This window comes from Pipra filicauda, unplaced genomic scaffold, assembly GCF_003945595.2.
Source record: "Pipra filicauda isolate LSUMZ 115617 unplaced genomic scaffold, ASM394559v2 scaffold46_size3722508_pilon, whole genome shotgun sequence".
Classification (NCBI taxonomy): domain Eukaryota; kingdom Metazoa; phylum Chordata; class Aves; order Passeriformes; family Pipridae; genus Pipra; species Pipra filicauda.
Window position 1 is genome coordinate 892416 of NW_024104609.1, and position 23735 is coordinate 916150.

The 23735-nt window shown below is 42.5% G+C and overlaps 1 protein-coding gene across 3 annotated transcripts; it reads right to left on the reverse strand.

Moving 5' to 3' along the window:
* Positions 1–378: 378 nt before the first annotated feature.
* On the reverse strand, positions 379–22437 carry SIAH1 (siah E3 ubiquitin protein ligase 1). 3 transcript variants are annotated; one of them, XM_039386197.1, is made up of 2 exons: positions 22304–22437; positions 379–4098 (listed from the first exon to the last, which is right to left on the reverse strand). In XM_039386197.1, exon 2 carries the CDS (start codon positions 4094–4096, stop codon positions 3248–3250), a length of 849 nt encoding a protein of 282 aa, XP_039242131.1. In that variant the 5' UTR covers positions 4097–4098; positions 22304–22437; the 3' UTR covers positions 379–3247. The 3 variants fall into 3 exon arrangements, with proteins under 3 accessions (XP_039242131.1, XP_027588518.1, XP_027588511.1); XM_027732717.2 differs by lacking the exon at positions 22304–22437 and adding an exon at positions 21912–22120; XM_027732710.2 differs by lacking the exon at positions 22304–22437 and adding an exon at positions 7251–7454.
* Between the last annotated feature and the right edge of the window lie 1298 nt (positions 22438–23735).

Below are 23735 nucleotides of genomic sequence, written 5' to 3' on the forward strand. Positions count from 1 at the left end.
GTTTTTATTTTGCTGATTTTTTTTTTAAATAAAACTTCTGCATTACCCCCTGTATCAGACACGACAGACACACTCTGGAAGGTGGTAAGAATAACCCTCCATGCAGCAGCAAAGCACTTCTGAAGTAATTTCAATGCACCGGGGATTCTGCTTTGCAGCTGACAGTTAAATGGACCTGATATTAAACGTGGCCCTCAGAAGAATACCCTGAAATAGCCAAAGCTTATCAGAGGAGATAAAAAAAAAAAGCAGTGGTAGCTCCTTTCCTCTGTCCACACTATGAATTGCTACAGAGAGTAAGGATCCCACTAGTGCATTCCTGCTTTAATCACAGTAGCTTTGGAAAGATTCTGGATAAAACAACAGGACAGGCAGCAATACAAAACTGTTCACCTGCTTTAATTTTAAAGCACTACTGCAAACAAGAACTAGCAGGAACTGTCACAACAGAACCCGAATATTTACATCCACATTTGTCAAACATTTTAAGGCTTTCTTTTTAAAGGGCAATGAAAACCACAGAGGTAGTGCAAGCAGACAAATGCAAGGTCTACTGCATTTCATCTTTTAGAGACAAATCTGAATACGCTTTCCCAATACAGCAAAGTAAAACAGCACTTTCTAAAATAAATAGCTAATGTTAAGACAATGCCAGGCTTTAATACACCATTTATTTTAGATAAGGTAGTAAACTGTACAGATTTCTAGTATGTTTTCTTTTTTTCATATATAACAGTGTAGTTGACTTACCAGATCCTCACACTCTTTAGAGGAGATCCACTGAATTAGGCTCCTGATACTTTTGAGGATCTGGGCCTAAGTGTAATTTCTTTAATCATTCCATCTGATGATGGACATTGAGCATTTTATACAGATTTATTTTTAAACACCAAATGGTACTATTTTACATTACAGTAAGTCAGCATACAGTAGTTATGCTATAGCATTTGTCATCTGTAAGACATGAACCAACCTGTCTGACCACACCAGTCAGCTCCTGGAGCTCATTGCAAATGCCACTCTTGAAGTCCCCTTCAGAAGTACAGTCTTGACCTTCAGGCCATCCCAGCCTAGATAAACTCACTGCAGATCAGCACAACAAGGTTCTCAGAGTCACAGTTCTCCTGGGGACACAACCCAAGGCTGAACCCCTCCAGACACAGTGCCCAGCCCTACACACCTGTGCCTGCAGAGCCCCGGCCTCTCCCAGGGCACGTGTCAGGCTGGAGGGAACCCTCGGGTTCTCCCCTGCCTTCCCCTAAAAAAACCAGAGCTGGAGGCAGCTCAGCTGGCAGGAGGACATCAGTCCAGCCAGCCAGGCACCAGTGAGCAGGGGACCCGTGGCCTCCTCTAAAAGATCTGAAGTATTTTGCCAAAAGTCTGTCAAAGACCAGAAGACAAAACAGAGGTAAATGTGACAAGCTTGTTTAGGTGAGAATAATTACTGAATTTAGCAAAATGCAAACAGTTGTATATTCAAAAGAAGAAAAAAAAGCTAGATTGCAGGACTTTTGGAAGCACTTATCTACTGTCACAAGGTACCAGTACATCTTTTAAATTACATCTGTGCACAGGTCAAACAGCCTAAGTATCAAATTTTAAGAGTGAAACTTTTACTACATGAAGCCAACTATTTCTGTAGTACTTTAATAATCCAACCCAATGGATTTTATGTTCCTTACCTGTGGAACTACTTACCTCTTCATGCATCAAAATAATAACGAGTTGTCTTAACAGATCAACTTCTCATAAGAAAGTTAAGACAGTGCACAGTAAATAAACCATATTTTAATGTGTTACAAAAGTATCGATAGCCAGACTACCTCCCCAAGGGGCGTCTGCTAGACTAGCAGATTTCTTTCCAACACTTGAGATGAAGCAGCTTTTCCCCTTTTCTGTCTGTCTCTGTTCTGTAACACAAATGCCACATACAGCTGTGGTTAAGGTTTTCACCTACAGGCAGTCTGCAAAAAGCCCAAACAGAGCCTTTAGGGCTGGTGAAACACCTGCAAGAGATTCATCTGCACTGTCATGTGTATCAGGTCACCATAATGATATACAAAAGTCACTTCCAGACAGTTGCTTTAGTAACAACCAAAAGACACGGAAACAAGAAACTGAGCAAGAGCATCAATGTGTCAAACTTTGAGCTAAAGCAAAAAGCAGAAGCTGGCTGTGTTTTCTTTAATTTGCCAGGTATTCTTTTAATGACAAATATAAAAAGACTGAAAACATCTCACTGCCTGCCTTTTTTTTTTTAAACAAATGGTCTGCTTTTATAATTACAAATACTGTGTAATACAATACCTTCTTTGTACTGCAAACCAACAAATACAAGGATGCAATCAAGTTTCTAAGCATCTCTAAATTTGAAATGTGAATTATTATTTTTTTTAAATTCGGAAAATTCTTAATAATTGTTCATTTTTGTTAGAAGATAACTCAAAGTACAACAACATCTAGGCCTGTTTTTAAAGGAGCTGTCTTTCCTGACACATCTTTGAACATAAGCACTCCTTTCGAGTTCAGTACATTCACAAATAGCTCAATTAAGAACAGTATCACCAATGAATTGACTACTGGAAAGAGACAAAATTTACCAAACATACAGAAATATAAGTTTTACCATAGCAATTATGCATATCAAAAGATGACACCTGTAATTAATTTTAAAAAGATACAAAAAAGAGAAAAACCTGAATTACAGAAAAGAAAGTCATATTTATTTAATGAAAAACTAGAAGTTAATAAAAATTAGCAAATACACAAAAAATATACACAAACAGCAGCAATACTATGTAGTGACTTACAAAGAGGGGGTGGGAGGAGGAGGGGAAGCAGCGGCCAGAGACCAGACCGCTCAACATGGCTTGTCAGTCAAAGGGGGAGGAAAAAAACACAAACAAAAACACGAAACAGTATCCTTTTCAACAGTACAATCAATCTACAAACAAGTTTTTAGAATTATTTTACAACATTTCCTGTAGAATCAATTCTTAATACAAAAGATGCCCATTTTGGGTGTATATATATTTTCAGTGGTTTACTGTTGACTTATTTTAAATATATTAGTTACTACATGCAACTGCTTCCTGTAATTTAACAGCCTTTCCTTTTATTTACCTTCATTTATGTCTACCCTCCATCTACCAAAGAATTTGTCTGACAGTCAAAGATGGTTACCCTAGTTTCTGCTAAATTAAATGCAACGGTTTAAACACTGGCCTGAAGAGGTTTGATTGCCGTTTCAGCACATGGATATAGTTACGTTGATGCCTAAATTGCCGTTTTCTGCAAAGAGCTGTGCAATGCTGGTGTCAAAGACTAGGCAGTCACTATTCATAATGGCTGTTGCAATTCCCTCATGGATGGACCGAGGAGTTGCTTCCCAAGTCAATCGCCGCCTATGCCCATTTAGCTCGAGTCGATAAGCAAAGTTTTCTGCTTGCTTGCGTGTTCCTATCAGCTGTACAATTGCAAAGAACTGCTGGTGACCATCATATTTCTCCTGTTTCTCCAACACTAACATGAAATGGAAGCCAAAACAAGACTGCATCATAACCCAGTCAACAGCACCAGGAAGATTAATGTCCGTAGCCAGGAACACTATATCTTCTCCCTGCAGTGTTGTAATTGACTTGTGTTGATGCATCAGGTGTGGCATCACAGCATCCAGGGAGCCTTGCCATTTACATGAAGCACCGGGACACGGACAAGAATAAGGCCTAAACTCACACAGCTCCTCGTGGTCTGCTTTTTCCGTGTGCGGCAAAGTTATCTCGCAGCCGGAAGAGGCGTATTTACATGGGAATAGTACAGAGTTGGCAACTTTCTCCATAGCCAGGTTACGGATGGAGCCCAGCGGGCCTCGGCAGGTTGGACAGCACGTAAGTTTGGGGCGACAGTTGCTACAAACCAGGTGGCCACTCTGACACTGCAGGATCGGTGGCAGCACATAGTCAAAGCACACGGGACACTCAAAGAGACTGGCCAAGTCATTGTTGGAGGCTGTGGTGCCCGTCAGCGCGGGCACCCGCTGCGACGGTGTGCACTTGGAGGTACCCGTGGGGAGTGCTGTGGCAGTCTGACGGCTCATGTCTGCAACAGAAGAGAGAAAAGAATTAATATCTAACCACCTTGTATTTTCCTCTGCACACAGAATTTCTTCACTTACAAAGAAGCTTCAAGAGAAAAGACAGAAATAAAAGCAAAAAACCCCACGTAACACAAACTGTATTACATGGGTATGTTACGCACAGAGATCAGTTGTGCACATTCGATGCAGACACTTGCATGACACGGAAATTTAACAAGTGAAGAAGTTCTATTAAGTGCTCTGCAGTGGAATTTATCTATTGAAAGCTGCAAGGGAGATAAGTAAAGATATGCTAAAAATAAGTTTGTTGTTGTTGGTTTGCTTTTTTTAATACTGCATTTATGAAATGTTTCACCCAGATCACTTGTGTGTAAGAACTTGGAGCACTATGGAACAATTCTAAGGCTGGATTTTAAGCTGTTGTGTATGACAAACTGGTCATCTTTCATGAAAAAAAAAAGATTTTCTGGAGATGACCTTCTCAGTAATCATATTTACTGTACAACTGTTTTTTAAAAAAGTTGGAAAACACTAGCAAGGCAAAACACAGCTCAGAAAGTTGCTACCCTGCCTTTTTCCCAGGATAGGACAGTGACTCTTCGTTTTCAATACTCTGTTACTGGGCCCACATCTTGTAAAGCACATCTACTGCTTCAGATTCCTGAACTAAACCATTTGTGAGGATACCAGAAAAGAAAAACAAAGCAATTATTTTCTTGAATTTCCTAAGTAAGACAAGAAATAAAAAAGATTAAATCTGAGAGTTAATTTTACCATGTCAGTAACTCAAACATCTGCAGTCCCTTGAAAAGGCCCTGTTAATGAAGTCTTACATTCAGTGGAGCTCCCACTGAAGTTTTTCTTTCTGCTGTCCCCACACAAAGGTGACAAAGGTCTGACAGCTGTCTGACAAACAGCCTGTTTGAGCATTCCTACAGATGTGGTACAAGTACCATATTTGTTAACGTGTTATGGATGCTACACTTTTTGCAACCCCTAACTCTCCTCCTCCTTGTGCAAGAGGAATTACTAGTGCTACCCAAGAAAATAAACGCAGTTCTGAAAAAATAAACATTACCTTTGTAGGTTAAGGACAGTTAGGCAAAACACTACTCAAAGTTGGCCTCTGTTCCACAGTACAATTCTCAGCCACCCTCAGTGCCTCTCTGCGAGTACATTAGCTCTGTATCTGTCACGTACGTATAAAGCTCTCAAAATAAACCTCATCTTTAATCTCCTTGCTATTTGACATGGGAATATTAGGCAATAGGCAAGCTTCCCATATTTAGCATCATTTCACCCACAAACTTACTCATACTTGGACCAGATAACTCAGAGCAGCATACTCTGCATGCTTTTGCAAGACACGCACTGTTCATGGCACAAAGGAGGGGAACTAAGAGATTCCAACTTGCAAAATGACTTATCCCTTGACATTCAAAAGTAATCATAGACAGGCAATTCCAAATTCCTCTACAGAAGCACTTCTCCTTAGTCCAGAGCTAGATAAACATGAGTGTCTAAGATTGGATACTCAGTCACTGATTTTATAAGTCTCACAAGCCCAGTAATAGCATCTTCTCAACTCTTCAAATTCTATTGCTTCATCTCAGGTTTGGTGGTCTAGAAATACCCAATTACCATCTTCAGGAAAAAAAATCCATGCAGTAGTTTTCAGTGCTGGACCTTAACTGATATTATAGAGATATGTCAAGAATATTTGTGTCTTTTGGCCACATTTTCCTACTGTGAAGCATTCCAGTTCAGGTGAAAAAGTTTAGGATGTCTGTGACAAATCAAGAATGTGTTCTGGGGAAGTGATGCTGCCCCAGTGAGGGGATTTGAACAGCAAGGCCTCTGGCAGCTGACAGTGCTGCTGCTTCCCCAGCACCCGCGGGTGGGAGCTCGTGACCCTGCCCTGCTCTGGAACAAACGCACAGGAGCGACTGTACAGGGGAGAACCAACTCAGATCCCGCTGTTCGCCTGGGAATCACAGCCACAGTCACATGTACAATTCTGGAAACGCTTCCCTTCAAATATCGTAACACCCACATTTCAGAAGGCTGTGTGTGCTGGATCTTGCCTGACCCTGTATGTCCTGATCCAGGGATCCCCAGCAACCCGCAGATAACACTGGTGAAAACCACTGCGTCAGACCAGTTCCCTGGGCAGTCTGACGAGCTGGGTGAGCTCGGGTGTCTTTAATTACACCTCTCAGAACCCATGCAACAGTTAAATTAAGCAACCTACAAACTTTGCGAAATACCTTATGCACAGATGCACTTCCCACTTGAGCCTTCTAAGCTCTGGAAGCACTGGAGAACAGGACTGTGTGTTATCACTGTGTGACCAGCCTTCACACACACCTTCCACAGCCGAGCACCTCACACAAGCAGGGAATGAAAATGAGCGGGAACATGTGAACCAAACCACTGAGATGATTAGCATGCAAGGAAAAAGCTGGATAAAGCCATTAACTGTAATTTACCAAGCCTAAACCTGCCCAAAGCCTGCATTTTCATCACTCTTGTTAACACAAAGATGAATAATATATAATAACAGAAAAGTCAGAGAAGTTAATTTTTTATGGCTATGTTAAAAACTACAAGTCAATCACAAGTAAAACTTCTAACAGCGTAATACATTTAAGCCACCAAACTATGAAAACCATACAAACCAAGTGACTTGTTTACAAACCAAGGAAAAACAACTACAGAACTGGAAACAAAATTTAAAGATATTTTTAGTTACAACCCCCTTACTCCCTACATGCAGTATTTGCTATTATGTTATCTATATTTGCACACACTGGGAATAAGTCTCTAAGCAACAGTGATAAACTAAGGCATACTAGGTGTCATTTTCAAGACTATTAGTTCCTTTAACTCAAATTATCCAAAAGATTGCACATATTCGAAAAATCTAACCACGACTAAAACGGGGAAAATGTATTTTAAGATTTCCTAATTGTAAAGCAAGAAGAACTGTCCTTCATGACATCAGAACGCACCGACCTGTTGATAAAAAAGTATTCTCGCCAGTGTTGTGCGGAAGGTGACATGCACAGGCTACCGAGACCTCCCGAGGGAGGCGACTTCACAGCTCCTAAACCCCAGCTTTTAATGCTGCGATAACGCAAGGAAACGTCGCTACCTTTCCCCTTGCAGGCTCTACTCCCCGGCAGACACGCAGACCAGACGCCCTTCCAGGAACACGGCCCGCCGGAGGCGGCTCTGCCCCTCATGTGGCGCGGAGCTCATGGCGTGTGGGGGCAGCACAGCCGCGCTGGGGGCGCGGGCCGGGCCGGGACCCCGCCGAACGCCCCCGGGCCCCGGCGGGCCCCGCGCCGCGCACGGCAGTCACCGCCCCGGGCCCCGCCGGCCCCATCTACGGCCCGGCCCCGCTGCGGCCGCTCCGGCCCCGGTGCCAAAATGGTTCCCCGAGCTTCCCCCGGCACCGCCGGGCCGCGCCCGCCCCGCCCCGCCCGGCCTGTGCCTGCCGGGGGAGGGCCCGGCCCGGCCCCGCCAACAGGGACCCGGCCCCGCCCCGGCACAGCCCACAGGGACCGGGCACAGCCCCGGCCCAGCCCACAGGGACCCGGCCCAGCCCACAGGGACCCGGCCCAGCCCACAGGGACCCGGCCCAGCCCACAGGGACCCGGCCCAGCCCACAGGGACCCGGCCCAGCCCACGGGGACCCGGCCCAGCCCACGGGGACCCGGCCCAGCCCACGGGGACCCGGCTCTGCCCCGGCACCGCGTGTCCCCACAGCCGTGCGCGTTCCGCACACGGAGCTCCCTCTGCACGGCCGGGACCTGACCAACAGCCCCCTGCTCCACGCCGACGGAGCTCATCATCCTCCCTAAAAAATTCTTTAAAAGCTACAGATCCGCTCAAAACTCTTTTAACACGTGAACTTCACTTCCTGCTCTTTCAAGGATACTCCTCAGATGAGCATTTCCCACTGTGGACCTATAAAGTTCTATTCAACAGGAATTTTCTCCATTTGCATAAAGATTATTCAATAAGCAAAAGCCTAATAATCTCAAGGAAAATGTGGCATATTTAAATATTCACACGGATTCTTAAAAAACTTAAACAGTTTAAGGATAAAGGAGCTGAAAACCAAGTCAACACGCTTGCATGATGCACACAGTGGGCTCAGAAGATCTTAGACTTTATGGAATACTGATGTAATGATTATAAGATCATCGAAGTACAACTTTCAGTGGAGGCAACAGAACAACACATTGCAATAATTTGTTTTGGTCACATAAAAAGTAAGGCTACAGTATCAGGGTAGAGAAAATTATCTGTAAAAATGCTTTCTTACTATTTGAAATCCAAGTTCTGTTCAAGGAAGACTTGTATCAGGACTTGAATACATGCCAATAATGCCCAACTACTATAAACAAAAACTACCAATTCAATACAAGGCTTCCTTCAGCCTCATCCCCAAACTTGCAATATCCATCATCCCACCAAGTAAGAGTCAAGAAAGTTTCTGAGTAGAACAGAAAAGCTGAAGAAAATCTGCACAGAAACAGCTTTTGAGAAATTAAGAGCATGTTCTGCAGTGTCTGGAACAAGCCCTGGGCTCTGTCCTGCAGCACAGAGCTGTCCCCAAAGCAACCCCAGGGGTCCTTGGACAGGTTACAGCTAATGCTGCACTTGCTTTGCTCCACTGCAGCAGGGTGTGCAATGCCTGAGGGGAGAGAGCCTGTGGAACCCCGGGCAGGTAACAGAAACACGGACAATGGAAAGACACAACCAATCCACTGTTTGAAAAGCTCTGCAGAGGCTCAGGCCCACGGAGAGCAGTTTCAAGTGAAGTTCACAAAGATGCCGTACTTGACATGCCAGGGAATTAACAACAGTATACAGGACTACACTGATACCCTTTCAGCTTCTCACCTTTCCAAGGTGTTACCTCCAGACACATTCTAGAAATCACATCTCCTGCGCTTCACTGGAATACAGGGCACCTTTGACAAACCCAACTTAACACCATCCACTTCTCTCATATCAGATATCGTATCTTCTCTCACATCTTCACCCAATCAAGACTAGACTTGTGTTTAACACTTTAATTTGCTTTTGAGAGGGTAACAATATTAGTTTTGGAACAAAAAAAAACAAAACCACAAAAGTTCTGTATAGTCATCTTAACGGATGGAAGGGGAAAAAAATCTCTCATCACACCTAAGTGTGATACAAGGACAGATAAAATGATTTATCACAAATGTCTATATGTGATGGATAAAATATTTTTTCTATTACATTTCAGAACTAACTGAATTCAGAGACTTCCATTCAAAATGCACTCCTAATGCATTACAGCCACCACCAAACAGAAAACCTTTCAAGTTTTTCAATTGTACATATTTGAAATGAGACCTTTTTAAACACAATACCCTGTTTACAGAGCACTGGAAATGAGAACAGGACAGTGTTCCAAGTTGTGAAAAACATAGGTTACTTTTTTCAAGATGCAATACAAGCAAGAATGTAAAGACACAAAAGCTAATTAACTGTTCTAAATACTCATTAAACAGGTGTTAATAAGAACTCTAAGATTTAAGTAGTGTTAGGCTAACTCTATGTGAAAAAACCTCTGGATACCATAGTTTTGTGCCAATACTGCTCAATTATGAGAACTCAAACTACTGAGGACATCATCTATAGCACTATGGAAAAGCCAGCTCTTCTATTACACATACTTACTATTTCTGAAAGTAATTGTCCAAGGAAACTACCTTTCCTCTGTCCCCTCTTGCACTCATAATTGTCAACACACAGCAAAACAAAAGGGAAAGAAGTTTTAGCAAGCTCTGTTGAAAATAATATATATTGTCCTCACCACCACCTAACTCACACTTCAGCAGTCAAAACACATCCAGTGTATTATGCACAGATTGTATTAGAGAAAAGCTTGCAAATATTTTAAAAGAAATTAGTATCTTTAATTTCTGTTTAATTTAAAAGACATTTTAGGGCCCAAGGTTTTTCCACGTTGAAGTCCATCAGTTTATCTCTTACAACTCTCTCAGATCCCAAGGGCCCGGCAGAGTCAGCATCAAACACAGGCCTGCTCCTGCAGCTCTAACCCCTGGACACTGACATGGTGCATCCCTGCTCAGACACAGCCTCTGCACCTCCTGGCCTACTTCAACACTTTTACAAGACAGTTCATGACATAAATTATTAATCAACTATATAACACAATAATGAATTATGAATTTTTTCAACCCTTCCAGACACTGTTTTCTTTAGTGCCCTTAACTATGCTATTTATTTCAGACACCTCAGGGCTTTCTCTTTTTCTGCATAATAAGCAACAGCTAGATCAATCCAATGTAACACGATACTATAAAATAAGACCAAAATAAAATTACAAAATTTACAGAAAGTCTCATGATGATTTCCTTTTCCAAAATATCATCTGTCCAGCTCATCTCCTTTCCACACACACAATTTCAACATTTCCCACTACCTCGCAGTGACCCAATCTGCCTGAAATTGTAGGTATCTTTTTTCCTTGCACCTCACCCTACCAACCCCGCTTTCCAATCACCAGGAAAGGAGATCCCAGTGGATTCATACAATCATGGAATCAGTTATTGTCTTCATGGCTATCCCTGCAGTGAGCCACCAGCCCTTAACACTTATCCCAGGTGTTCCCCTTACACACTACGGTCACCAACTGAGTCACGGCTGGTGGACAATCCAGATCCTCTCCAAATTCAACACATACCATGTGGCAGATGCAGATACAAACAGCACCATGTAAACACAAACGGTATTATTACACCCACCAAATGGCAGTGACCTGTTTCTAATCCAACACAAACCCCTGAGTTTGGCTAGTGCTGTTTGATTTCTGCTTCATCACTAACACTGTTTCTCCTCTATAGATATGCCAGAATATTAAACATCAATCCAGGAGGTGCTTTTTTTCTAGCTATTAAAGATGTTCTACAACAACTTCGTAATGTAAAATTAAGAAGGAACAGTGTCCTATAGAAGATATACAACAACCACATAAAAATCACATTAGCAAACAACACCTATGACTGAAGTGTTAATTTTTAAATGCAACAAACAAGTCCACCAATTATAAAAAGTGAATAACTTGTAGCCAAACAGAGCTTCAACATCCAATTTAACATGGAATACTGGAGATTATACTGCTGTGCTACTCCAGCCTTGCAAACAAAGACAACCTGAGGAACACAGTTTTGAGAAAATATAACTATCTGATAAAACCTCAAAAACTAAAAATGTCTGTTCACTGGCCAAAACCTGAGTTTGTACCACTCCCTCTGTACTGTATAATCGGAGAACATCCAAGCCTTCCTAGGTCTCAGAGTTATATGTAGCACTAAATAAGAAAGCAGGTTTCTTTGGAAATTCAGACCATCAACAAATTATAAAGCAAAATAGGACATCTATGTCTCTTGTCTTTTGAACTTGGAAGGAAAGGCAGCAGGACAGAAAGCAAAAGCTAGGGGAACTATCAAGGAAATTCCTGAAAATTCAAGCTACACTAAAACCAATTTACCAAATGCCACTGTGAGAAAAAGGAAATTCAGCAATACATTAAATAAACTGGTATAAGAAACAATATCAAACATTATTGATATTTGGCAATCTATTATAATAAAAGAAAGTTAAGCCTCAAAGTAGATAGTGAAACTATACATGGTTAAAAAAAGTACAGAGAAAAGCTCCATTATTTAAATACAAATCAAAACTAAGCACTTGCATTAAGAAGACATGGACCACTTCCAAACTGGACTTTACCATATTTTTCATTTTCATTTTTAAAAACAAGACAATAACTTATCTTGCTGTGACACTGCCAAATCCCACATCCTACAGAGGTGTGAAGATGGGGATAAAGAAACACTGCCCAAGGCTGTATCCTGGGCACTCTTGCCTGGTACCTGTGACAAAAGCCTTCTCCTTCCTGCCTTCCCTGTGTCCCTGCTCTGTGTCCCTGGTGCCAGTCAGCCAATGACACAGGACACCTGCATTTCCAGCATCCCACACATGGACCTACAGCACCAAACCCCACGGGATGGACTCAAAGCAGGAGCTGTCCCACACAGCCTTCTCAGGTACCAAATGGACTGTGCCCGTCTGGAGCTGCCATGGTCTGGGCACGGGACAGCTCATGGAGGTAAAGCAGAAGTACAGGTCTCAAAATAAAGATGGCAGAACCTAAGAAAATAAAGAAAAATTTCCTATGAAAATACAGGTATCTCTATGCAAACAATACATAACAGGGAAACCAGTTTTTAATTTTTCAGTAATACCTAGCTTCCTTTCACTGTGAAAAGCGCACACTGAACTGAGCTGCATCAGGATCATCTTCCAACAATAATTCAGCCAAATAATGTCTATAAACACAGGGAGATAGTTAACTTTTAAGAAGTTCTAGACATACAATGTTGCAATAACAATTAAGAGGCATACAGGAGGATCAGCTACAAAGTGAATTAGTAACAGCACCAGAAAAAAAAAAAAGGCAAGTTATTTTTCATGCTCTAACACATACTGCCTTTCAGAAGTATCTAAACAGGAAGCACTTAATTGTTCTACAAGGTATCATAGATGGGCTCTGTATATAATCACACTCTATTAGAATTAAAAAAAGGAAAAACAAAACAAACCCAAATCCCTCTGTAAACATTCACAGCAAATCCTACCAAGTGTGACACTTTGGGGGCTGTATTTCTCTCCTCAGTCTGATTTTGCAAAGCCTATATTCTCCACTGCATGCTGTAACTGCCATGCAATATTGCATCACCATTCCTGTGTCTGTGGCAGACACAGGGAAGAGGGTGTGGCATGGAAGCACCTACCTTAATTCAGTAAGGCTCAACTACACCAGTACCTGTACTTTGATGTGTCTTCACTTACAAAGTCTTTCTGTGATAACTATTCCAATTCAAATTCATGCTCAATATTTTCCCTGCATAACTTAACAGCACTAGGGAGCAGACCATCAAAATAACCACACCTGCCCAAGGAGGCCTGCAAAGAGAGACTGGCCTACAGAAGAGCCTGACCACGACACAGAAAGCCACTTGTAGGAAGAGTCAGGACAGGATGACCTACACTGACTATTTTTATAAAGATCCCTCCACATGTTGTTCATTGCTGAGGTTCATATATATTTCCATTTTATATAATCATTTATTCCTGTGATCCTTCATTTGTTCTGTATTCTTGTATGCAGTCCTGGTGACAGTGAAGTCCTGTAAAGAATGGCAATCTAAACCCCAGAGGGCAAATATGGAGGGGAGGGCCTGGGGAACAGAGATACTCATTCCAGAGAACAGACCTTGGTGCCCCAAGGTATGTCAGATATGGAATCTACACATAAATAACACCCAGCATTGTAGAACACAGACTAGTGACACTGGAGGCCTAACTTTTAACTCCTCAGAAATTATGAATTTTTCAGAACCTCTAGTACTAACATACACAGATTCTCTAGTCATTCTGAGTGAGAGTTTTTACAAATCTGGGTTTTTCTAAAATCCATTTAACCTTCAGAAGAAAGAATATCTAGAAGAATGTCCAATAAAGATAAGGTATTTATTTTATTTTATTACAGATACACATCACAAAGAGAATAAAACACAACATTTAAAACATAAAGGATCAAGTCTGTATTTTTAAAATGGACATTTCTGCATTTTGGAAGTAAGATTTTCCTAGTATGCTACTAATTCAAAAGGAGAGCTGTGGAAATCTAAGACAGGCCACAGGCAGAAAAAACACTGAAATTTTTTACATTGAAAGAAATATACAGTTTTAGTAAAAAAAGTACAAAATTACAGCGAGATTTTCACATTTCTGATGGTTCCACTCTTTTCAGTACTTCATTTCTTTAAACTCCCACCTTCTGCATGTCTTGTGTTTCTAGCATTCATTCTTTGAAGCACGTGTGCCTCAATTAAAATCAATACTGTTTTATTTGACTTAGTTTTTCTCCACTCATCCACTCTGAATCAACTGTTTCTGTAAAACTGTGGAACAAGGATTCAACTACCACAATAATAAATATTTTTTAAAATCATTATTACAACATTACTCAAATTCTCAGTCTTGGCTACTGCCAGCCAAGACTGGTCACTGCTGCAGAAAGCAACAGTTCTACAGCTTTTAATCAGAACCTCAGGTTTAAAATGCAGCTTTATCTCCCAAAGAAGAGCTCTTTCCCAGCAAGTGTCCAGCCCGAGCACAGCGACCAGGCCTGGGTGGAACTGCTGACTGCACACAGCACCACGGGACATGAAAAGACTGAGCATTCCTTGAAACCTTCCAAAATCCCCAACCAAACCCACGATTAGTGGTACGAGAGCAGAAGTCTGCGGCAGGGGAGACCTGGGGTTAGTTCCTGCTCTGTCACAAGCTTCTGAGTCACCATGGGCAAGTACTTCCCTGCTTCTTACAGGTTTTAAGCTACCACAAGTAGCTGTGAGCCTCAGACATTAATGCAAAGGGAATGAAACGACTTGATAAGGACACTAAATTAACCTTGTTAGACCTTATTTGAATTTACTTCAGGTTAGTAATAACTAAATATCATTACACACTAAAAGACACTGTTAAATTATTTAACATCTCAGTTTTTATAGTTAGCAATCATCAGACTTCAATCACTGTTTACTTTCCAACTCCTGCTCACATATGGATAACTGCCCTCTCTTCACTCCAGTATTTTGTACATTAAAGAGACAAATTAGGGAGACATTGGCAACACCCTTCTCACTACTTCTATAGTATCTAATATGAAGGCCTCCTGATTTTATGAAAGGTAAATAAAGTAACCTTTCATAAGAGGGATCCTTGTATTACCAAAAAAATTCCCTCAGCTTTTTTTGGGAAGCTCCAAGTACCCAGATTCTCAAGCAAGTGATTGAAATTCAACAGAAAAAAGCTCTTAGGCAAAAGAAGCACATGTTCTTTTATTGCCATTAAATTCTGATCAGGTACATCTCAAATGCCAAGTAAAATGCACTCACTATTTCACTTATCTGTATTGCCTGAAAAATGCTTCATGGCGTACAAAATTAAAATTCAACCATAATCACTCTGAAGTCAGGCCTGAGTCTGCACCAGAAATTAAAACACAAGATATTATAAAAGGTTTGGAAATGACAGGCGTAGATGTATCTTTCTGCTACTTCACGTTCTCTTTATCTGCACTTTCTAAATGCAAGACTTATCATTATGTCCTTCTCTGTAAAATATTGTCCTCTCCTCCATTATGTAGTAAAAATCAAAACCTGAGTCTATGTTGCAGTGCTGAATCCCGAACATCAAATCCCAGCAGTGACTCACTATCTAAAGCACAGCTGTAAACTTCAGTATTTTTTAGCCTTTTTCTTTTACAGGAGTGTTACCAAAATACAATAGGTTGGAAGGTCAAGCATTCAAAAATTGGGAAATAAAAAATGTAAAGCTCCATGGACAACCCTAGGCCTACTCCCTCATATTCTCATTAAGGAGCAGCTTCATGAAACGCTCTTTTTGCCCACGTTCAACTCCAGTAGTAGACAAGCACCTGTATCCATGGAAGAACTACAACAGTACATGGAGGAACAACTTTAGCTTAAATGGAACACCTGATCTTAAAATAAAACTGTTTAAGGCAGCAGCTGGTTTTAATATGCACAAAAGTGTTCTTAAAATCACTGCTTTACAGGTGCTGTTTTAGAAGAATGTCCATTTTTTATTTGTAAAATTTCCTTTCTAATAATTACACTCGACCTAGCACAAAGCCAGACTAAAATTTTATAGTACACCATCAACATCTGCCAGCCAAATGATTCCCTGGTCACACCTGTGCAACCAGTCTCCAAATTACATCCTCACCACACTTGTGTAATCACACAGATATCGGCCACGGAGGGAAGAACCCTACACAAATTAACTCTCAATTGAGTTAACGCCTTCATGCACTAAAAAGAGGGGAAAATTCCTGTGAATCAAAGTCATTTTGTGACTCTAAAGATTTTTATATAAATATACGTGTATATATATTTCAAAATAAACGGTCATTCAGAAATCAAAATATTAGCTGAGCAGAGCATTTTCACAGCTTTTAAAAGAAGACAACTGCACATAAGAAGATGGAAAGGAGCAAAACTTAAGGCTCAAGTATAGGCAAAAGTGAACAACTTTACATGAATTTAAAAATTAGGTTATATACCTATCAACACACAAATGCATATCAAAGCATGTTTCACACATCATTTCCAAAAAAATATTAGGTAATTTAAGAATTAAAATATGAAACTGTAGCAGACCTATATCTGGTCAAAAAAAAAAATTACAAGAGGTAGTGAGGTTTCAAAAAAAAAATCAGAATCCATTTTTACAGAACTAAGGACAGGATTAAGGACTATCTAAGCTGATACAGGGAGTTACAGACATTATCTTTCAAAGAGAAAGTAGCAACATTACATGTTTTAAAGGTTCTTAAATATTTTAATAGCACTTTTAAGAACTGCTCAGTTACAGTATTAAGAGCTTTCAGATACCATTACAAACCCGTGAAGAACATGGTTTATCTACAGCACAAAGAACACTCCAGCAGGTAGAGGCTCCCCAGTGCCAGGCACACACAGAGCATGTCAGACTGTACCACCACTTCTACAACAAACAAAAGGCTGCCACCAACACCAGTGGGTGTGCTGCCTGCCCTGTACCACTAGTTTTCTTTCTTTTTAAGGTAGTGGATTCAACAAGATCAGTCTTGCACAACTACCTGAGCACTGGCACACCAGGAAGACACCGAGACCAAGCGGCAAAGGAGGTCGTGGCCATTCCTTGTTAGCCCCAAGTCTTCACCTCCACTGCTCCTGAGCACACCCCCAGCTCCTGCAGCAGAGCTGAACCTGCATCACCACGCAGCTCTGGCAGTGACCCAGCAAACAGGTACCCATTCCTCACAGGCAGAGAGTTGGCAACTAAACTTGGGACTAAAACTGCCCCATTCACACTGGTGGCAGAAACACTGCAAGTTAACACTGGCAGTCCAACAGAAACTGTTTTTAGCTACTGCAGAACTGTACCCTGGATGTGCCACAGCTTGTGCAGTGCTACATCTTCTATTATTTCTTCTTTCCTAACACTGATGTGTTAACAGCAAATAACCACATATATTAGAAATAATGTTGACTTTTAGAAAAATCACAGGAAAAAATTACTTTTAAACCCCATTTCAAACTAATACCTACATCACATTTCAGCATGAAGCAAGGTGTACTAAGAATTACAAAACAGAACTCAGAAACTTCACATTTCAGTTGCCAGCCCTTTGCAAAATACAGAAGACACAGCACTTTCCCTCATGAAAGATATGTAATACAGAGCAAACAGAAACCAAAAATTATGTCTTTTAATACATGTACATTTCTAAGCTAGACACCAGTTCTAGCAATTTTTATGCAATTTATTTTCAAGCTTTCCCTCCTCTAGTATAACTGTAAATTGTTTCAAAATACTCCTACTGCAGTTAAAATGTTTGGACAATCCTTACATGAGCAAAATTTAACATACAATTTTCCTTCATATATAGTTTTCCTTTTACATATTTCATCTGACCACATGTTTGAACATGACTCTTGAAAGCATGGCATTTTAAATGCTCTTCCTTGACAGCATTAAAAAAAAAACCTTGAAAAGCAACTGTAGTCTTTCATCAAAGACTAAATTGTGTTTTGCTCCATTTAGTACTACCTGAAAGAACTGCAGAAAAGAACCTTAAAATATTTAACTTAAAGATTTCATGCCACTGTGCTTGGTTTTGGTTGGAATAGAGTTAATTTTCTTTGCAGTGGCTGGAATGGGGCTGTGCTTTGGATCTGTGCTGGAAGCAGTGCTGATAAACACAGAGATGGTTTTGCTATAGCTGAGCAGACCTTGCACAGCCTCAAGGCCTTTTCTTCTCACACTGCCCCAGCAGAGGGGAGGCTGGGGGTGCACAACACACTGGGAGGGGACACAGCTGGGACAGGTGACCCCAGCTGACCAAAGGGATATTCCAGACCATCTGCTGTCACGCTCAGCACACAGAGCTGGGGGAAGGAGGAGGAAGGGCAGGACATTTGGAGTGACGGCGTTTGTGTTCCCAAGTAACCATCACCCACGATGGAGCCCTGCTTTCCTGGCCATGGCTGAACATCTGCCTGCCCACAGAAAGTGATGAATGAATTCCTTGTTTTGCTTTGCTTGTGTGCACAGCTTTTCCTTTACCTGTTAAACTGTCTTCATCTGAATCCACAAGTTTTTTTCACTTCTACTTTTCCAAGTCTCTCCTGGATCCCACAGGTGGGGAAGTGAGAGTGGCTGCGTGGTACTTACTTGCCAGCCAGGGTTAAACCACGCCAGCCACACAAACCACAGTTCAAAGAACTTCTCTTTCACTTTTAAGGAGCTGATGACTAATTTTTTAAGCAGCAGAAGTTATCACTACACTCTCCCTCTTTTTCTTCATCTCTCAGCAAGGTCATCAATTGCTACAACAAAAGATACAAACATGTTTCTGGATAAGTCAAACCAAAAAGGAATAGTCAACAACAACTGTCTGTAGAGCAATTTGCTGCTCTTTTTATAACAGTTTCCCTGGAATATATCCATGGTAATTTTATAAAACCCATTTCCAGATGCAATAGGACAAATACAGGCTTTACCGTTTAAATAATATTTTACTTTCTCACTGAAAACACAGCCGACCTCAGTTTTTGTATTCAGCTTCTACAAAGAAAAACAAGTCAAAATCAGAAGTGGACCATTTGGTTAGCTGTAATTATCTAGCACTTTATCTGATTAAAGCACTGTGGAATTACTAACCAAATCTCTCATTATTCCTGTGATAACACAAAGAATCACCATTTTATATATTCACTCACACGGGCATATATTTAAAATAGTTGTCTTGAGCACTGCAGAAACACAGTATGCAGTTTGGATCAGAACTGGAATATATATCTATAGTGGCATAAACCTTAAAGAGTTAATGGGGCATTAATGCCAGGTTTTGTCTTCCTGCTTTAGTTAGCAGCTAAACATACTATAGCTTGATATCAAACTGCCCCAAGTCAATGATTTAGGAAGATTTTTGCTACGTGCAATTAAGTGCTAATAAGAAAAACTCAGATAAATCTGAAGTAACAGCTCATGGTAACAACACAGTACATATGCCTATCAGTTCCTAGTCCATGTTGTGATACTGTACACAGAAGGCATACACCAAAATTGAATTTTTATCATGATACCAAACATTTAAGAAACATACATTTTGAAAAAGAGTAAACTGCTTACCACAAATTTTTTTATTAATGAAACAAAACATTTTACTGAGGTAATGATATCTCTCTAATTGTTGTGTATTTTTGTTAAAGTCAAAAGGGGTATCTCTTACTAACAACTAGTTTTCACTTTTCTTAAAGCTAACTTCCCTTCAAAAACCAAAGCAACAAACAAAAAAAGGATCCAGTAAAAAAAAATCTTCTGCATCTACAATGTTCATGACGCTTAAGACTGTAAACTTCAGAGATGAGATCCTAAGGTTCAGGCACCACATGATGGCTGAGATGACCCAGAGCCTGCCAGCATCCTCATTCACTGCTGCTGCTTTCTGCAGCAGGTAGCCCCAAAGCAGCAGCCAGGGACCCAGGTAAGTGCAATCAGCAGCTGGAAACACCCTTTGCACTTGGGCTTTCTGCAGACTGGGCACATGCACTACAACTGAAGGACTGAGTTCTTTAGATGTCTCCAGAATTACAAATACCATTGATTCACCTTGACCATTCTGGTTGGCTCCCATAAATGAGACAATCACTAAAGCAAAAAACACACTGATAATCTATTTGGCAAAACTCAGTCCAGCTCTTAAAGCTGACACACGGCTACAAGCACTATTACCACAGAAAAACAGAGCAAAGCAATTCTAACTTAAAATTAAGAACATCATGTTCCTCACAGAAGTTGCATGCACAGTCTTCCAGACTGTTTCATCTGAAGATCAGAGTTCATAAAACTGTCCTACTTGATTTCTTTGAATTTTGAGACCAAAAAGAGTTGCTTCTCATATGAACATGCTCATGCTCCCCCCTCTTCCACATTAGAGGCAGTTGTCTGACATCAGAGCAGGATTTCTTTCTCAATTCATACTAAGCAAACAGTAGCAACTCTATTCAAACCTAAGTATCAAAAGTACTCATGTTATTTAAAGTATTTACTTTCCTTAGTTCACACCTACTTAGTTGGAGCCACTGAATTTCTGAGCTAACTCCTTTAGTACAGTCTAATTAGACTGTGGCATTAAAACCTTATCAACAGACGTGACACGCTAATGGTTAAGATACTTCATCACAACATGCACTTCCAGGTCAAAAATGCCCATCATTTCATGAGTTTCAGAATTCTTGGGTCACAACAGATTTCTAAAACTGTACCACTGATGGATGAGCCTTATCCTTGTCCTTTCCTACACAATTTTTCACTGCTCTGAGAAGTACTAAGGCTATTTAAGAACATTAGTTTCCACTGACAATAACATAATTATGATTTCTACCATTCGATTTTTACACCAATGTTACAGCATAGAACAAATGATAAAAGTAGAACTAATCGACCTATGCTTTAGGTATACACCCCAGTTATTTTCTGTAACAAATGAGTAGTCCAGAAATCCAAGTTTTATCCTAAAAGCCTCTCTGTATTAGTCTACCTGTATCCCAGTAACTCAAATCTTCTCGCAGACCAGCTTGAATAAATCAGGGTTGAGAAGACTCCCTTCCATTTTCCCTACCCGTCTGGAATGCACCGTGATAACCTCGAGTTTGGGAGGGAGATTAGAAGACAACAGAAACTACGTCCCGCGCGTGGAATATCCCATGTCCTCCATGACCTAGACCAGTTTAGCTATGGGCTTCCTAACAGACACTCATCTGCCAGGTTAAACAAATTAAACCACTTTATTTATGTAGCATATGATTAAACTGCTTTCAGGGGAAAGGCAATATTCACCCAGACTGGTTGAAAAAGAGACTGCAGAGAGAATAGTGGAGAAATACTGTATGAACGTGAGCTTATAACAAAAGTGCCACCAGTTCACCACCGGCAAAAGAAACTCGATGAATAAATACTCAGAATGCTTTGCCTTTCACTACAAACACTGTTGTTTCCCGTCCTTTTAAAACCGTGGAGAACGGGAAAGAACGAAGATCTCCAGGCGTTTAATTCTGCAGGGGAACCCGAGGGACGAGCCAGAACCTCCCTCCCTCTCTGCCCTGCCCGGATTAGGTAAGAGCCAGCCGCGCTCCCGGGGAATGTCACGGCGGGGCCACGAGCGGCCCATTTCCCGGGGCAGGCTGTTCCCGGGCCCGCCGTGGCCCCGCCGTGGCCAGGCCGCCTCCCCGGGCCGCGCCGGCCCCGCCGCGCCGCCCGAGCACAAAGCGCGGCAGGGCCGAGCCCACAAAGCGAAGGGGCAGCCCCGGCCGGGCGGAGCGGGCCCGGGCCGTGCCGCCGCCCCCGACCCACACAATGGCCCGGCGGAAGGGCCCGGGGCCGCCGCCGCCGCCGCCCGGCCCCGCTCGGGCCCGCAGGCCCCGCCACAGCTCCGCCCGCCCGGGCCGCGCTTAGGCCGCGCCGGGGCCTTGTCCCGAGCCCGCCCCGCGGCCGCGCCGGGGCCTCTGCCGCGGGCGGCGGGGGCCGAAGGGCCGCGCCGGGCAGAGCCGCTCCCGCCGCCCCCGCGGCCGCTCGGGCTCCCCGGTGGGGCCGCGCTCACCTGTGTGCGCCGGGCAGGGCGGGACCCGCTGAGGCGGCCTTGGCTCCCCCGATGGGCGCGGGCTCCGTGCGGGGCCGACTCTCTGCGCTGCTCCGGCCGAGACGCTCCGTGCGCGGCCCGAGCCCAGCGCGCGCTCCCTCCCCTCGCTCGCTCCCTCGGCCGCGGGCACGCGCCGGCTGCGCCCGAGCGATCCCGATCCCGCCGGTGCCGCCTCCGCGCGAGCGCGCTCCCGAGGCGCGCTCCCGCCACCCACCGCGCACGCGCGGGCCGCGCTCTGCCCCGCGCCCGGCCCGGGAACAAAGGCCGCGCTGCCCCCCGGGAATGCTGCGGGAATGCTCCGCGATCCCACGGGATCCCAGCCGGCCCCGAGCCCCGGCAGAGCCGCCGCTCACCTGCGCCGCCGCGGGGTCACCCGGAGCCCTCTCGGCCGGCCCGCCCCGGGCGGCGGCCGCCCCGTGCTCGGCGCTGGGAGCGGGTGTTGGGACGCGCCGGCATCCGCAGGGCCGGGGCCTCGGGGGCCACGCGGGCTCTGTCCCAGGGACTCGTAGTTCTGTTTTAAAAAAAAAAAAAAAAAAAATCCGCAAAGTGGCCTCTCCGAGAGAGGCCGGTACCGTCCAGCACGAGGTTTAATGGACTGCTGAAAACAAACCCCTCCTCCGGGCTCTGCACAGACTGTGCATCGTTCGGGTTGGGTCCCCGTCCAGCAGTGCCCTAAATACATATGTAAGTTTCAGCACATAAACTGGATGGAATAAATGTAATTACTGGTGTGCTTACATATACTTTGTTGGATTAGGACCCTGTTCATCTGCGGAAGCTATTCAGAGGTTTGCCAGAGGAGAGACACTTGTTTATTTTCAGTAAAATATTTAAAAATATGCGTTTGCTATCTTATTTCCATTTTTTTGAATGACTGAAGCATTTTCTTGGCCAGTTTAATTGATTATCCAGATGGTTCTCAGTATCCTCCTCATTCCTTTTGATGACCAGTAAAGCACTTCTTTTTGTTTAACATTGCTATGTTGAATCTGCCAAGTCTGCTCTTCAGAGATTTTTGTGATTAGTTTTAAGGCAGATTCTCAAAAATACATCATTGTAGTGATGCAATGCAATATGTACCAAAACCACTCTTTAAGAATCCCCCCAAGTATGGATAATATCAATTATTTATTTTCAAAGGATGGCAACTACAGGAGTTTAACTTTGCTCATAATTTCTCCCTGCACACCTTGTAGCTATGCAGTGATTATTGAGCCTTTTCCTTTAAGTATTCATGGGGAGTGATACAGTGGCAGTGACTGCCAACTCATAGTTGGGCTGACTTATTGAATACTTAAAGAGATATGATTAAGTAAGGTACTATTTTTGTCCTGGATAGGAAGGGCACAATCCTGAAGCAACATATTCTCAATATTAATTTTTTTCCCCACCTTCAATTTTAGTACAGAGTAGGGCTAATCATTTGATGTATTTTTAAACATATAGAAGTCTATTCAACGGTGGAAACTTCAAAAAAGGTAGTATCCTATAGAGAACAAGGAAAAAAGTATCTATAATAGTAACAGTTAGTATTTTTAGAGAACCAGAATGCTTATCAGTTCCAGTAATCTGTGTGGTTTCTACAAAGCATCTCTGTGGTTAACACTTTGATCCTGGGAACACACACTAACCTTTTGCTAAAAAGAGGCAAGTGACAGTCTCTCAGTCCTGTACCAGATCAATGTGTTGCTAGTTGGTCAACATTACTAAGCATTTGCTTTTCCCTGGGTAGAAACTAGTTTCTTGGGCAGTGAAAGTAATTAAATCTAGTTTCTGATGGCTTTT